Source organism: Symphalangus syndactylus, chromosome 1 (genome assembly GCF_028878055.3).
Source record: "Symphalangus syndactylus isolate Jambi chromosome 1, NHGRI_mSymSyn1-v2.1_pri, whole genome shotgun sequence".
Lineage (NCBI taxonomy): Eukaryota > Metazoa > Chordata > Mammalia > Primates > Hylobatidae > Symphalangus > Symphalangus syndactylus.
In genome coordinates, this window is record NC_072423.2 from 110269047 (window position 1) to 110285555 (window position 16509).

The 16509-nt window shown below is 53.5% G+C and overlaps 1 protein-coding gene across 2 annotated transcripts in view; it reads right to left on the minus strand.

The window, feature by feature from the left end:
* Positions 1-352: 352 nt before the first annotated feature.
* Positions 353-16509, minus strand: part of MAPKAPK3 (MAPK activated protein kinase 3) — a 32503-nt gene continuing 16346 nt past the window's right edge. For both annotated transcript variants that reach the window (XM_055276419.2, XM_055276410.2), the window contains exons 3-11: positions 9194-9333; positions 7878-7942; positions 7308-7387; positions 5117-5240; positions 3863-3938; positions 3384-3508; positions 2823-2908; positions 2445-2525; positions 353-1760 (exon numbers count right to left, since the gene is read on the minus strand). In XM_055276419.2, coding sequence (XP_055132394.1) covers positions 1608-1760; positions 2445-2525; positions 2823-2908; positions 3384-3508; positions 3863-3938; positions 5117-5240; positions 7308-7387; positions 7878-7942; positions 9194-9333 — 930 coding nt within the window. In that variant the 3' untranslated portion in view covers positions 353-1607. The remainder of the gene's footprint in view (positions 1761-2444; positions 2526-2822; positions 2909-3383; positions 3509-3862; positions 3939-5116; positions 5241-7307; positions 7388-7877; positions 7943-9193; positions 9334-16509) is intronic.

Sequence of the window (16509 nt, forward strand, 5' to 3'; positions counted from 1 at the left end):
TGAAAATAGCTCAGCGCTGCAGCAGGCACTCTGCCCGCCCTTCAGCAGGCTGGCACACAGCTGGGGGTGGCCACTGTGGGCAGACACTGGCACACACAGGACTGGGGGTAGGTGTCACACACACTTCACAGGGGTGGCACAGAGCTGGGGGCATGTGGCAGCTGCCATCCCTCAGCTCTTCTGACCTTTCTACGCCTAGTGAGGACTCAGTGGCCTTGGAGTTAGCATGGCATGCTTATCAGGCCGGAGGCACCCCCTCCAGCTGGGATGAAATCATTAGTGGGTCTGAGAAGCTGCCCTTGGGCCACTTTTGTCCACCCCTGTAGACAAAGAGTAAACCCAGGAGCCAGGAGAAAATGATGAAATGGTGTTTATTACTATCTGGATGTAAAACCCAGCAGTGTTGTCCTATCTGACATGGTCCAGGGTTTCCCAGCCAGTGAGGGGCCAGGAAGGAACTAGGCTGGGTGTCAGGCACTTGTCAGGCAAGTATCAGGCACTCGGCGCCCTGAGGCTACCATGGTGGGGTGGGGCTGGTAAGCTCTGATCAGCCAGGAAAGGCCCCTCTCTGCCCCACTCAGGCCCAAGCCAGGACCAGACGTTCTGAGCATGGCTCAGTCACCTTCCCCAACCTCAGGTCTGACCCAGAGTAAAGAGAGAGACCTCAGGTTAATGGGAAGCCACTTAGCTCTGCTCCCAACCAGCCACTTTCACACAAGTATACCAAAAGATAGCCCCTGACATCAACAGAGAGGGGCTTTCCTGCCTGAGATCTGGTGAGCAGATGGGTGCAGGGAAAGTATACTGGCTTTTGTCACAGTGATGTTTTCCAAAGTGGAAAAAGGTTAAAAATATCCCCCACCTTAAGTTCAGATGAAAAGTCACCCTTTGGGTCGGGAGTAGTGAGGGGATGGCTAGGCCCAGGGACTCCCTCAGGGGAGAGCGCTGAGTGCCGTCTGGGCTGGGGCTGCAGCAAGGCAGGGCTGGACTGCACAGGGAGGCAGGCAGACTGGATCCAGCAACCTCAGGGCCCAAGGAGGAGTGAGAATGAGAGGGCCAGCCAGTGTGTGAGAAATCAGCCTCCCCAAGAAGGCAGAGGTGAACCCTCGATTGCCCCTCCTCCCTTACCCACTCACTCAGCATTCACAGGCAGCAACGCGGTCCCTGGTCACCATGGCAACCAATGGCCAATGCCTTTCTCAAGGCCAGGCCCATCTGCCCATCCCGCAGGGGGATGTCTCTGTGGAAGACGTGGAAGATGGGAAGCCCAGCCACAACTCCCAGTGGCCTAGAAAGCTAAGGCCATGCACCAGGGCAGGACAGCACAGAGGCCTCGCTCAGGCCAACCTGGCTAAAGGTGCTGCTATGGCAGCAGGCAGCTCCCAGCCCCTAGGCCCTGCCCGTCTCTAGGGCTTGAGCCTGGGCCAGAGATCTGAAGGAGGTTTAGGGTCAGGATCCTCCATCCTGAAGTTCCGAGTGACAAATTTAAACACAACAAAATAATCCTTTTGTTAAAAGAATGACCCTAGGCCCTCCCGGCCAGGGCCTCAGCACATTTCAGTCTGTCATGCAGGCTGAGAGGCCAGGCTCCTCCAAGGCCCCATGAGCTACTGGTTGTTGCAGCCCTGTGAGGCAGAGGAGCTGCCTGCCTGCTTTTTTCTCCTCTTGTTGAGGAGCCGGTTGTTAGAGGTCTTCAGGTCCTTGATCTTCACCTGGTCATAGTCTACCCGCATAGTGGCCAAGGCACTGGTCATCTCCTCCTGAGGACAGACAGGATGGGGGGCACTAAGAGGTCAGGATGTACTGACCTTAGGAACTATCACCCCCTGCCTGGGCAGCCCCTTAATGTCAGTGACAGCCTGTGCTGCCTCTGTGCCCACTGTGTGCCCAGCACTGGGCCAAGCCCTTTGCATCACATGATCCTCACTACAGTCCTCTGTGGTAGACACCGAGCTTATTCACTAAGGCACAAAAGGAGAGTTACTCCCTGGGACCACACCAAGGGTAAGTGAACTAAACCAGTTCCACCACAGAACCACAAGACCTGCAGAGAATGCCATCTCGCTGGGCAACCAGCGCACTGGGGCCTGGAGATTGTGCCACTGGAGCTGCTACTCCATATGTTCAAATGTAGCCTCTGCTGGGTCTAAACCAGGCTGACCACCCTCCCAAATGTTGTTGGTTATAAGAGAGGTCATCATCCAAGCTTGGTACCAAAGCCCCATTTCATTGAGGAAGTGAGCCAGGAGCAGCACCACACTGAATGGTATAGTGAGGCCCAATCCTTGGAGTGCCATGGTTGGACCACTGTGACAGTCACTGACACCCTGTGCTCCAGGTATAGAAAGGGGCCAAAGACCCCAGATCCTGCGTAGCCACCCCCCTGAAGTCCCTTTTGCCCAAATCCTGGCACCTGTAGTGAGACTGAGACAGAGCCCACCCACCTTGACTTCATCCCAGTGGTCTTTGTCCTCCTGCAGCACTCGGGCCGTGTGGAGTGGGGTCTGTGGCACCACCATCGATTGCTGGAAGGAGCCCCACGCCCATGGATTAGAAACTGAAGGCACCTGGGACAGCACTGGTTCCCCCCACTCCATCCCCTTCTCCCAGTCTCAGATGGAAAAACTAAGGCTCAGGGCGGGGAAGGAGCCTCACTGGGGCAGTGACAAAGCCAGGTTGTAGGTGAGGCCCTACTATCTACCTGTGCGCATGGGCCCATTCCAGCCCTGCACTGGGGCCTCAAAGCAGAGCCACCACCCTCCTGCCCGGCAGCCCCACTCCTGCTGGACACCCTGCCTGCCATGGGAGGAGGAGGGGCTCACGTTGATCCAGGGGTGGTTCATGAACTGAGTGATGGTCAGCCTCTCTGTGGGGTCTGTCTTCAACAGGAGGCGGATCAGCTGCTTGGCTAGGGGGGCCGGGGAAGAGAGGGGAGAGGTGAGATTGCAGAGCCAGCCCCTCCACCCTTCCCCACAGACCACAAGCTCTGCTGGGGCAGGGACTGCATGTGCTCCCAAATTCCCAACCCACAGAAAGAGTGAGCTAACAACTATTTCTTGTTTTGAAGCACCAAGTGTTCAGGATAATTGGTTAAGCAGCAGTAGATAACTCATACAGGGCAGCCTGGTTTGTGGTCCTCAGAGGGGAAAATATGAATGAGGAATAGGAGTTAGAGGGAGTTTTGAGGAGGCAAGTTTTGAGCCTGTTTGGCAGATGTAGAAACTGAGGTTCAAGAAGGTTAGGGGACTTGCCTAGGGTCCCATAGCTGGGAAAAGGGGGAGCCAAGATTTGAACACAGGTCAGTTTGACACCAAAGTGATGTTTCCCAGAATGAAAGCCACAGGGGCCAGGTGAGGCAGGCTGGGACAGAGAGGTTCACTCACCATCCTCAGAGACTTCTGACCACTCAGGATTGGGGAAGCCATACTGGCCCAGGCGGATCCTCCTCTTCATCCCTGGGGAGATGGCCTGGCCCGTGTTGGAGTAGAAGGGTGGGAAGCCACAAAGGCTGGGGGAAGGGGTAAGTCATTTGGCATAGGGTGGGAGCAGTGCCAGGGTGGACCCATTTCCCCTCAAAAGCCCCTGACTGGGGAGACAGGCAACCAGACACCATGGCAATAATACCAGCCCTCCGGACTCCCAGGCACATCCCAGGAATGCCATCAGCCCTTGGCATGGGGAGACCCTCAGGCACCTGAAGGAGTGGTGTCCCATGACCAAAAGAGAAGGGCAGCCTGCATGAGGAGTGACACACACAAGCTCCTCACCAAGGACATGAGGGTAAGGGGACAGAAGTGGTCCTGAGGGCTCACAGTGGGGATAAGGGCAGGAGATGGAGGCAGGGGGTGGGGAAGGTACTCACAGGATGTACATGATGACACCCAGGGACCACATGTCGCATGACTTGTCATACTTCTCTGGACCCAGGACCTCAGGGGCTGCCAGGGCAGAGGGACAGCAGGGCTCTCAGACCCAAGGGTCTTGGAGCCCAGGCAGGAGCCTGAAGCCTGGGCAAGGTGGGGAGCAGGTACCTGGGCTGGGAGGTAGGGCAGAGCAGACTGGCGTCTGGCACCTTTTGGAAAAGCAGCATGTGTGTGAAGTTGGGGAAGGAGAAAGCTCCCAGAAAAAATTCAACCACTTTCAGACATACCCCTAGCTCCTTTGGGCCTGAGCCCCTCTGCCAGTCTCAACCTTGGTGAAAGAAGAGAAGAGAAGGCCAGTCTGGGGCTTGGTGGGAAACTGCCGTGGGTGAGAGGGTCTTGGCCTGCCAGCTGTTCTGTGTCCCTTGCCTCCCTGAATGCACAGCCTAGGTCACAGGCAAGGAGGAACCAGGGGCAGGGCTCTGCACTCCATCATCAGCTTGGCTACCAATCCATGGGGCCTTTGTCTTCCCTGTGCAATGAGGTGGGTAGGCTAGAAGATTTCTAAGTTAAAATACTTAGTGCAAAACACATCCTAGTTAACAAGAGTGCCATTTCAACTGTCTCAGGGAACTTCCCACCCCTTCAGCAGCCCTCCAGGAAGACCTCTTCTGAGGGAGAAAAGCCCTCTGTCATCACCCCACTCTCAGGTTAGGGGGCAGTTTTGGCAAGGAGCATTTTCAGATCCGGGAGTTGCCCACTTGCAGAAGGGCAGTGAACTTTTCCAGGAAGCATGAGTATGTGCACACCTCCAAGCCCTGGCTTTAGTGACCCTCTCCCACAAGGCAGGTGACTGGTACCCTTTGTCCCTCCAAGTTAGGAGGAAATGCATGCCCACTTTCTGAATATGAATCCCAGGAAGACAAAAACTAGAGAAAAACAACCGCGGTTGGGCTCCGTCCCGAGCTGATGGCAGCCTTTTATCACATATATATTTAGAGCTGCTGTGATGTCATTCAGCTCACAGGCCACAGCCAGAATTTTCCTGGATCTATTTTCAAAAGCAGAAGCTGAAGTTTGGGAGAATATTTTTGCAGCCTCCGGCCCCCCACATCACCCGCCTCCATGCAGACAGAATTCTCCCCCTCCCTCCTTGCTGGGCTTTAACCCTTTGGTTTCTGCAACCCACTGGCTACCCCACAATACAGCTGTATAAGTTGGGGTGAGGAGTTACAAATCATGTCCCAAGGACTCACCCACATAATAGGGAGTATAGCAGGGTGTCTGCAGGGCATTTTGGGTGGTCTCCTTAGCAAAGCCAAAATCGGTGAGCTTAAGCACTGCGTCTTTCTCCTTAGATGTGTAGAGCAGGTTTTCAGGCTGGGCCAGAAAGAGAAAACATTGGTTTGGAGTTAGGAACCAGGCAGGAGCAGAGCCCCAAGGTGATCTTCAGCCAGACTCCCCGACTCCATCCCAGTGCAGAAGGAGCCAGGTCCATTTATAAAAAGACCTGGGCCTTGCCCACCAACATGGGCCAAATATAGAGAAACCCAAGGTGCTACCTTCATTCACAAAAGGGGAAGCAAGGCAGGTGTTCAGCCAAGGCTGTGAATGACCAAGTGCCATAGAAAGCCTCGGGGCAGGAACTTCTGATCCTGAGTTGGTGACATTGCCATGAAATGCTAGAGCAAGGGTGCCGGGGGAAGGCAGGCTGCTCGTAAGTCAGTATCGCCAAGCACATGTCCCATATCCAGCCCAGAGTGAATCCTACAGGGCTAGAAGGACAGCCCCATCTGAGGTTGCTCAGGGGAGAAGGCCCTGGTTGCTCAGACCCCAGGAGCTGCACAGGGGCAATATTCCTGTGTCCCAGGAGTAGCCAGGGGCCCGGCAGATGAGGGCAGTGGGGAGGTCTGTCCCTGAAACTGGTTTTTAATGAATGGTAGGTAGGATGTAGGCCCGTGGAGAGGAGCAGAAGAGACCCCAAGCAGAGCTGGGGTAGAAGGATGGGGTGTTGGTAGAAGAATGGGGTGGTGGTTTAGAACCAATGGATGCTATTTCTCGGGTTCCGTTTGAGAAGATCTGACCTTCTCAATTGTGATAAAAACAGAAAAGCAGTTTTAGTCTATTCAAGGGAATCTCCTCTGCAGAAGGCTTTTCTCTCTTTGGGAAAAAAAAAGCCAGGGTCCAAATAAAGCAAGGAATTACAGGTTGGGGTGCTCAGCCAGAGGGAAGACCTGATGCAGCAGCTGTAACCTCAGCTCACCTCTGCCCAGACTGAGGAGGAAATAAGCCAAGGAAGGTAATGTTCTAGGCTTGGGGCAGAGGGCCCAAGAGGAGCAGACTCTGCTCTGATAGTGCTCACACATGCTTATGTGTGCACGTGCATGTGTGTGCTGCCTTGGTTTGCATTTCATCCATCTGATCCAGATGACCTCTAAGACCCAGTCCTCCCAGGATAGGAAATTTGGAGAGCTGAGCTTCCAGCCTCAAGACTGGAAGGTGGCCCAACAACTGGCACTACCTCTGTTCCTTCCTCCAGTGCTCAGCAAATGGCTTCTTTCCCTTAAAATGCTGTATCAGAGGGCCTGATCTGTCAAAGCTATGGCTGTGACTTCACAAAAGCTGCAACAGGGCCGGGTGGAATGGCTCACGCCTGTAACCCCAGCACTTTTCGAGGCCGAGGCGGGAGGATTACCTGACGTCAGGAGTTCAAGACCAGCCTGGCTAACATGGTGAAACCCCATCTCTACGAAAAATACAAAAATTAGCCAGGTATGGTGGTGTGCACCTGTAGTCCCAGCTACTTGGGAGGCTGAGACAGGAGAATCGCTTAAACCTGGGAGTCAGAAGCTGCAGTGAGCCGAGATTGCCCCACTGCACTCCAGCCTAGGTGACAGAGTGAGACTCTATCTCAAAAAAACAGAACAAAACAAAACAAAAAAAAACCCAACAGCATCAGGCAGCCCCTGCCTGAGGCCTGGCACATTGCGTCCACACAAAATTTCTTGCTGAACAAGTGAACAAATGAATGAATGAATCCCAGCGCAGCAACTACACAGCCCCTGGGCAAGTCACTTAATCTTTTTCTGAGCCTTGTTTTCCTCATCTGTAAAATGGGTAATGGCACTTATCTCACAAGGTTGGGTGAGAATGAAACGAGATTGCTTGTCAGGGCCTGCTGGCTTTAGGCAGGCAGTCAGTTATTCTCATTACTGTTGGGATTACTCAGTGTTTGAAAGAAACAAGGGGACCAACCTGGTGAGAACAGAATGAGTATGCTGAAACTAGAGAAGAGGCTGAGAAAAGCAGTCTGGGACACAGAGCAGAGGCTTTGAATGTGACTAGGGAACATGGCCTCCATCCAGTGGGTCTTGGATGCCATCAGGGATTGTGGAGTGGGACAATATCCTCTTCCCTGGGCCCCCAACCTGAATCCTGGAGCCTCACCTTGACATCTCGGTGGGCGATGTTATGGCTGTGCAGAAACTGGATGGCAGTGCCAATATCCTGCATTATCTCTGCAGCTTCTGCAGAAACAGAGGAGGAGGGGGTCAGTGATGCCAGTCAAAGGTCAAGCCCCCACCCTATCATCCCTACTGGACACAGTCTAACAGGCCAGCACAAGACAAGAAGACAGTGACAGCACTCCTGCTATCCAGGTTCTCTATCCCGGGATGTCTATGCTACCCCAGACACCTCAGTTTCCTCCGAGGATACCCCCAACCCATCTAAACTTCTTTTCTCGGTCCTGAGCTACCTCTCCCCAGCTCAACTGCGAGACAGCACCAAGAAGCTTTGAGGCCTCCATCCCAAAGCCATGGAGTCCAAGTTCGACAAAGTGTCTCAGACTCAGAGAGTCCCTTGTGGGGATGGACACTGAGTCTCACCCTTTCTTATTCAGATGGGAAGACTGAGGCACAGAGAGGAACAGGGTCTTGCCCAGCATCACACACAACGCTCTGGTCCATACCTCTCACCCTGAATCCTCCTCCTGCTGGTCCAGCTACATGCACATACCTCTCTCAGTGAAAGCCTGGTCGCCACGCTCCTGAATCCTGCTGAACAACTCACCACCTTCCATGCTGTAAAAGAGGTGACTATAAGCAGAGAGGGAGAAACTGCACATCATTCTACACTTGCCCCTGCCCCAAATCATAGGCCCAGGCTTCAGGCCCTACTGCTCCGCTCCTCCCCTACTGAACAGCCACTGTCAGCCTCCCTGTCCCTTGTAGAACCTGGTGCATGGTGGGTTGTCGGCTTGGGTGGGTTGAACTGAACTCTTGGAACTAGAAGAGGGTGGTGGGCTGATCCCTGCCAAGAAGCCTGTGTGTTCCCAGTGGCACGGCCCCTACCTGACTGTGAGGGCTTGGGTATTCCCAACCCCATTCAAGTCTCTGTTTCCCCAAATGTGGGATGAGATGTTAATTATCATCATATGACCACTGTTCTCTGGGCACCTACTATATGCCATGCCCTGGGATCCACATTTCATGAGCGCTGTTGTGTGATCCTGGGCTTGTTCTTTCACCTCTCTGTGACTCAGCTATCTCTTTTGTATGATAGGGATGACAGCACCAACCCCATAGTCATGCAGATTGAATATGCAATACACATGGGCCACTTAGAATGGAGTCAAGCACAGGGTAAATGCTACATTAAGATCTTCCCCACATCTTATATCTGAGTTACAGAGATTCAGAGAGGTTAAGAGCTGCCCATGGCCACATAGCTAGTGGGTAGCAGAGGCAGGATCTGAACCCCAAATCTGAAGAACTGGCTAACCGGTGCAGGAAGGGGGGACGTGAAAGGCAGACAGGGAGAAGCTGGAGACCCAGAGTCTAAGGACGGCTGGTGCTGAGCCACGGTGTTACAGGAAGAAGCCCAGGGTGGAGAAGGCCACTGGCTCCTGGTTCTAGGCCCCAAGCACCCAATTCCTGGTGGGACCATGGGAGCACATACCCAGGTCAAAAGGAGAGAAAGTTGAGGGAACTGTGTGGGTCCTGTTCTTCCCCAAATCCCCCGTCCATCCATATTCAGGGATTGGGAGCCTTCTCTGACAGCTCTTCCAGTCCTCCTCACAGGGTAGAAATCACACTCAGGGAGGCCATATTAACCCCTATGGTTTCTTGCCCACCCTTGAGGGAATGTCCTCATGGCCAACTCCATAGATCCATAGGCAGGGCCTGAGGCTGCCTGCTCCATTGCCCCTCAGGGGCTACAGTGGCCCCCAGCTCTGCTACCTGAAGAACAAAGAAAGCCCCTAGAAGCATGGCAGGGAGCCTGGGGGCCACAGGGATGCCGAGGGGGTATGGAGACAGGGCAGGCCAGCATACCATTCCATGATGATGAGGAGACAGCGCTTGCCATGGTGCATGTTCTCATACACATCCAGGATGCGGACAATATGGGGGCCGCCAGAAGCCTGCCAGTGATGGTCTACCTCCTGCCGGGCCTTGGGGCTGTCATACAGGAGCTGTGGGTGGGTGGGCATAGAAAGCGTCAGGCTCAGAGCCCTCTACCATCACTTTGCAGACAAAAACATATAAGCTCTGAGGCCTGTGACCTGCCCCAGGTCACACAGCTTATAAGGAGAAGAATGAGAATTTGAATCTAGGTTTCTCTGATTTGTGGTCCAGTGAGCCTCTGGACTTGAGGGTCAGTCCTGGGCTTAAGCAGCTTGGCAGGTAGTTCAAGGAGTCCCCAGGAGGTGGCTGACTGCTTCGAGGGGCTCAGAGGCCAAAGAAGCCCTTGCCTCCCTTCTCAGATGGAAACTGAGTGGGTTTTAAAACCCCACTCTAATCACACAGCAGCCATGGGACCCCAAGCCAGGGGCCACACATCCCTTGAGCCTCATTTTTACAATGAGGATGACACAGTTGTTCCATTTCCTAGGCTAGGGTTGGAAATTGTACATGTAAATTGTACAGGATAGCACCTGGTACATAGTAGGCCCTTGGTGCCTCCCTTGTGATTCTCACCCAGTGCATCTATGAGAAACGTAAGTGTAGAAGTAGAAGGTGCTGGGGAAAGGCTAGGGAGGGGAGAGGGTGCACCAACACGCAAATCTGCCCTACAGGCCTCAGCATGATCAGGAGAGTGCTGGAGTGGGAAGGAAGACTTCCTGCAGGAGAGGTTGAGGCCAGTGTCTGTCAATCTATCTCCCACAAAGAAAATGGCCCAGAGTGGAGGGAGCCAAGGCCACACTCCTGTAGGGGTAAAAGTAATTAAGACTTCAAATTCTCCAGGAGTGGGCATGAGAACAAAACTGTCACTACCAAGAAAAGTGCTTCTAAAATGAGTTGCTTGGTCATGACCACCCAGTCAGTACCCAGCTCCCAAGGTAACTTTATAGCCTGCCTGGGAGCTGCTATGCAGTACCAGGGCGACAATGTCATCGCACTGTGAGAGAGGTGGGGCCATCTCAAGGTGACCTAGCTGCCCAGCCTCCACCCTCATCCCATGCTTACAGATCGCCAGTAAGGACCCAGAGGTAGAGACTGGGGGAAGGGAGGACCCTAGTTGAGTGAGATGACAGCTGAGTGGAGTGAGATGTGGGTTTGGGATTGAATTCCTCCAATGACTTGGTGAGACCTCAGGCAAACATTCACAGCTCCAAGCTGCAGCCCACAACTCTGTAAAATGGAGTAATAGCAGAGTCATCCCCACAGGGTGCATCCCGGCCAAGGCAAGCATCCAGTGGGCGGGCATCAGGATCCTTGCTCAGGTTAACTCAGCCATGGACTGTGGCTGCCAACCAGCACCAGAAATGAACAAGGCCTCACGGTGGCACTGCTGTAGGGGGAGAAGGAGAAGTCAGCATGCATAAGGAGATGGCCCAGAATGGTGACAGCAGGGACAAGCCACCCCACAAAAGGGTTGCTCACTCAAGGACCAGCTGTGACACTGTGTTTCCTAATGGAGGAGGGCTGGGACCAGGGCTGATGCTCAAGACCGGGTCTCAGATCAGCACTGCTCAGCAGCCGTAGGACCCTGGGCTGCCCCAGCCTTAATTTCCTCCTCTACAGGATAGGGAGAGCCAGGCCACTTTACACAGGGCACTGTTAGGGGCAGGCTCTGGGACCACACATGCTCTCTAGGTAAAGACAAACTGGGGCAGGGCAGTGTCCCAGAGAGGGGAGAGGCATGCGGTAGTTTCTCGAGCCTGCTGCCCCTTGGCTGTCCCTCCTTTTCTAGAGCTGCTTCCCTCAACCCTAGCCTGGGAATACAGGCAGTGCAAGCAATACACAGAGCCAGGGGCTGGACAAGCCCTCCAGCAGCTCTGTGCCCCTGCCCCATTACCCAGAGCAGGCTGGGGGTGTGCGTCAAGGCTGCTGTGGGCAGACGCTCCCGCCTGGACACCGTGGATCCTTGCTTATGCTGCCCTTGACTTCCAGAACACCCCTCAGGTTAGTGTCCACACAATTCCCCATCACCAGCTTCTTTCTCAGCGCTGGGACCAGAAAGCTCAGTGCCTCCCACTTGCCTCCACCATGTCCTGTGGCGGCTCTAGCTAGGGGTACCCCAATCCTCAGCCACAGAAGCCAAGAGGTACCATCCTCCCTCCCTGCACCTGGTTCCTTCTTTGCCTCCTCCCCCTCCCCCTGCCTGGTCCCCTCCTCCCCAGCCTGACCTGATCATCTCCTGTCAGGCCTCCCAGGCTGGCTCCCACCCTCCCTCCTCACTGCCCACCTTGTGGCATCTCATTCTCACATCAGAGTCCTCCTCTTCTCTCTTAAAAGTCCAAGCTCACAGCTGGAATGCTTTCAGTAGGGTCCTCAGCCCTGCCTCTCCCCTTATGACTCTAATCCACCTGTGGCCACAGACACTTCCTCACATGTTCCAGGTAAATGTCCTCCCCCAGCACACAGGGCTTGCCTTCCTTTCCCACCTCACTTCCTGCCACCTCTGGGCCAAAACCAGTTTGTTCTGGCCAGAAAAATATATGTGCTGTTCCCAAACAGGCCTTACTCCCCGAGGCCTCTGTGTCTAGGCCTGTGCTGGTCCTTGTCATGTGCATTCTTGCCTCATCTTCTCTGTTGGGTCAACTCCCTCTTTTTGAGGAAACTTCAGGGCTCAATTCAGATCGATCGATCTCTCTCTCTCTCTGTCTCCATCTCTGTCTCTCTCTCTTTCTCTCTCTGGAAAGTCCCCCTAGCACCTTTTTTTGTTTGTTTGTTTTTTGAGACAGAGTCTCACTCTGTCACCCAGGCTGGAGTGCAGTGGCGCGATCTCAGCTCACTGCAAGCTCCGCCTCCCGGGTTCACGTCATCCTGCCTCAGCCTCCCGAGTAGCTGGGACTACAGGTGCCCGCCACCAGGCCCGGCTATTTTTTGTATTTTTAATGGAGATGGGGTTTCACCATGTTAGCCAAGATGGTCTCGATCTCCTGACCTCGTGATCCACCTGCCCAAAGTGCTGGGATTACAGGCATGAGCCACTGCGCCCGGCCCCTCCCAGCACCTTTCTTACTGGTTTTGCCTCTGTTCCTCCTACCAGCCTGGGAGCAGCTTGAGGGCAGAGGCAGGTCAAGTTCACTTGGGAGTCCCCAGCTGGGGCCTGGCAGGAAACACTGGCCTACTGAGCAAACAAAGGATGGAGGATGGGCCCAGGACTGGAGGGAGATGGGAGGAGCGAGAGGGAAAGAACGAGGGCGGTAGATGGCCAAGGAGGGGCTGGAGAGCCTTCCAGCCTGGGCCTGCAGCCTGTGCTTCGCTGAGGTAGAGGAGCAGGTGGAGCTGCCCTGAGCTGGAGCCTCTCGAGGCTTCCTGCCCCACTGAGTCCATATTTAGGAACCCATTTCCCACATGGATTAAAATAGTCCTTCTACAAATGCCAAAGCCCTGAAAATAGGCACAGGGGCAGGGGTGAGGGCTGTCCCCGGAAAATATAATAAACGCCCCACTGGCCTCTCTGCAGAGCACATCACAGGAGCCAGAGCCCTCAGCCTGGGCCCAGGTCCAGCTGCCAAGAAATCCCCTGAGCTATCTCTCTTGACCCCTTGAGTTGACCCTGAGCCCAAAACCTCCTAGAGCCTCAGTTTTCTCATCTTCCTTCCCCATAGCCAGAGCCTTCTCCTCCAGGCCTCCCCTCAATGTGGTCCACCTCAATGTCATCTCCTCTCAGAAGACCTCCCTCTTCATCCTTTGTTTTTCTTTCTTTCAATATATGCTTTGTTTATTGAGGTGTAATTGACATATAGTAGAATGCGCAGGTCTCAAGGGTCCAATTCAATGAGTTTTGATGATTGCACACACCCTTGGGACCCAAACTTCCATCAAGACAGAAAACATTCCTAGCTCCCCAGAAAGCTCTCACGTCATCGCCCTTTTCACTTCCTGTGCAGCACTTGCTAACAACATGCAATTAGCTTGTTCCTTTGACAACTCTTTAAGCAAACACACACATACAGATATTGTACTTTCAATGTGCCTGGCTCTGTTTGGAGTACTTTATAAACATTAGGAGGAAAGGACTTCATTATCACCACTTTTTGGATGAGAAACTGAGGCACAGAGAGCGGAAGTAACTGGCCCCAAATCACATGGCTGATCCCCCAGCCGGGCCGACACCAGCAGCCTCCCTCATCAGACTCGGGGCCAGTCTGCCTGGCCACCTCTAGGTCCCAGTACTGGGATACAGGGCCTGACACAGAGCACTAACTCAGGTAATAGTTGTAGATTTTTTTTTTTTTTCTGAGACAGAATCTTGCTCTGTCACCCAGGCTGGAGTGCAGTGACACAATCACAGCTCACTGCAGCCTTGATCTCCTGGGCTCAATGATTCTCCCACCTTAGCCTCCCAAGTAGCTGGGACCACAGATGCATGCCACCACACCTGGCTAATTTTTTATTTTTTTGGTAGAGACGGGGTTTTATCATGTTGCCCAGGCTGGTCTCGAACTCCTAGGCTCAAGTGATCCTCCTGCCTTGGCTTCCGAAGCACTGAGATTATAGGCATGAGCCACTGCGCCTATCAATGTTTGTAGATTTAATAAATCTATACAGTAAGGATGAGGGGGAAAACCTCTCACAACCTATCATGAGGACAAGATAAGATTAAATTGGCCAGGCGTGGTGGCTGACGCCTGTAATCCCAGCATTTTGGGAGGCCGAGGCGGGTGGATCACCAGGTCAGGAGTTCGAGACCAGCCTGACAAACATGGTGAAACTCCATCTCTACTAAAAATACAAAAATTAGCCGGTGTGGTAATGTGCACCTGTAACCCCAGCTACTCAGGAGGCTGAGGCAGAAGAATCACTTGAACCCAGGAGGCGGAGGCTGCAGTGACCTGAGATCGTGCCACTGCACTCCCACTCCAGCCTAGATGACAGAGTGAAACTCCATCTCAAAAAAAAAAAAAAAAAAAAAAAAGATTAAATTGAGGAGGCCCCAGTGAGGCTCAACAAATGGGAGACATGACAACCTGGCCAAACTTTCTCCCTGCTGCCTAAGGGCAGCCAGTACCTCACCTACCCTCTCTGTTGAACCAGGCTTTACCTCCTCTTCCAGGGAGCCCATCATGACTGCTCCATTCCACAAGGCATTTTTGCAAGTTGGCCTCCTTCACACAGGTACATGACTCCACACTATTCTTCACAAAAGATGTCCCAAAGTAAGAGCTCCATCTTCCCAGGCATGAGAATGAGCACAGGGCCAGGACACAGGAGGCACAGGTTCTATGCCTATTCTCAGTATGACCTTAGGCCAGTCCCTTTTCCTCTCTGGGCCTCTGTTTCCCCAATGTTAAGCTGTAGGGTTTGGGCTATATAGGGTGGGGGAGAGAAGTGGGTAACAAGGCGGACTTCTAGACAGGGGTTCCTTGCAAAGTACCTACCATAGTACCACTCCCACATCATTGCCCCCATGGAGCAGCCTCCGGGTCCCCATGGCCTCCATATCCACATGCCTGAGCCCACTGGGGGCTACCTGAAATGGGCAATGATGTCATGGTTCCCAGTCACAGCTGGGAAGACAAGAAGATAGGAGGGGGCTAAGCACGGTGGCTCACGCCTGTAATCCTAACACTTTGAGAGACCAAGGTGGGAGGGTCACCTGAGGTCAGGAGTTTGAGACCAACCTGGCCAACATGGTGAAACCTCATCTCTACTAAAAATACAAAAAAATTAGCCAGGTGTGGTGGCATGCACCTGTAATCCCAGCTACTTGGAAGGATGAGGCAGGAGAATGGCTTGAACCCGAGAGGTGGAGGTTGCAGTGAGCCGAGATCGCATCATTGCACTCCAGCCTGGGCAAGAGAATGAGACTTTGTCTCAGAAAAAAAAAAAAAAAAGGAAGAAGATAGGAGGGGATTTCTGACAACCCAACAGGCCCCCACCCTTGCCTCACTCCTCTCCTATGTTCCCTGAGCTCCCCAGGGGTCCACCAGAACTGGAGGATCTGTGATGGCACTTGGGCAGCTCCACAGCTCCAGCTAGTGCCCAATAGGTACACACAGACACACACTCACACACACACAGACATACACATACACACACCCCTGTGAGGTGGAAACTGGGCTTCTTCCTGAGGAAGGGGATTCCTGGCCATGCACCTGAGGTGTGGGTCGCCACTGAAGCTCAACAAGCATTGAATTTGAGATGACATTTCCTTTAGCAAGTGACCACAGGCCTCAGGCTTTGATATACTGGTTTTCACTTCCCCCTTTTCCCCTCATCCTCCTTTGTCAAATTCTCTCTCTTGCCCCCAGAGCCAGCACCCAGAAGGCCAAGACCCCTACTGACTTCACCAGCTAGTGAGCCCCAACAAAATTTGAGAGCAGAAGGGCCTGTGCCCCTCTAGCATCACCAGGTGGAATGTGGGGGCCTCAAAACAGGCCAGGCCCCTCACTATCACCACACTATATCCCTTTCCACCCAAGGACACGGTTTACTTGTGGGTGGAGCAATTCTTGAGTTCCATAGCTGGGAGAACAACAGCACCATTTGCCTGTTTGGAAAACAATTTGCAGTTTACAAAACACTCTGCTGTCCCTTATCTCATGGGAATGCTTGGTGCCACCCTGTGAGGCAAGCAGGGTGGGAACCATTAGCCCCAATTTACAGATTGAGGAAACACAGGCTCGGGAGGATGAAGTCATTGCCCTGTGGCCACCTGGCTGCAGGATGGCAAGGCTGGAGGAGGAAGGAGAACAGGACTTTTGAGAAAGCACCCAGACAACCCCTCCCTGAGGGGAGATGAGAGGAGGGGGTGGCCCAAAGTTGGAGAGGCACTGGCCAAATCCACAGCTTGCACAAGACTCGGGAAGCTTGTTCTGAAATAAATGTGTACATCAGTGCGTGGGTGTGTGCATATGCAGGGGTATGAGGAGGGTATGTGAGGGTGTGGGTATGCGTGGGAACATGAGTGTGTGCATGCATGCATACATCCATGTGTACAGGTGTGTGCATGGGTGTGTGGGGAGTATGGGGGTGGGTGTGTGGGCCCATGGGCATATGTGTGTCTCCAGTCTCTGCAATATTGACTTTGAACTCGCAGAGAACAGGATTTATCCATCTATCCATTTGTTCATCTAATGTTTTCTACTTCTCCAAAGTACCTAGCAGAGAACTGGCCACAGAGAGGTGCCCAAGAAACATTGGGGGGTCTTATTGCTACAACTCAACCTAAGACAGCCTGTGCAAGAAGGTGA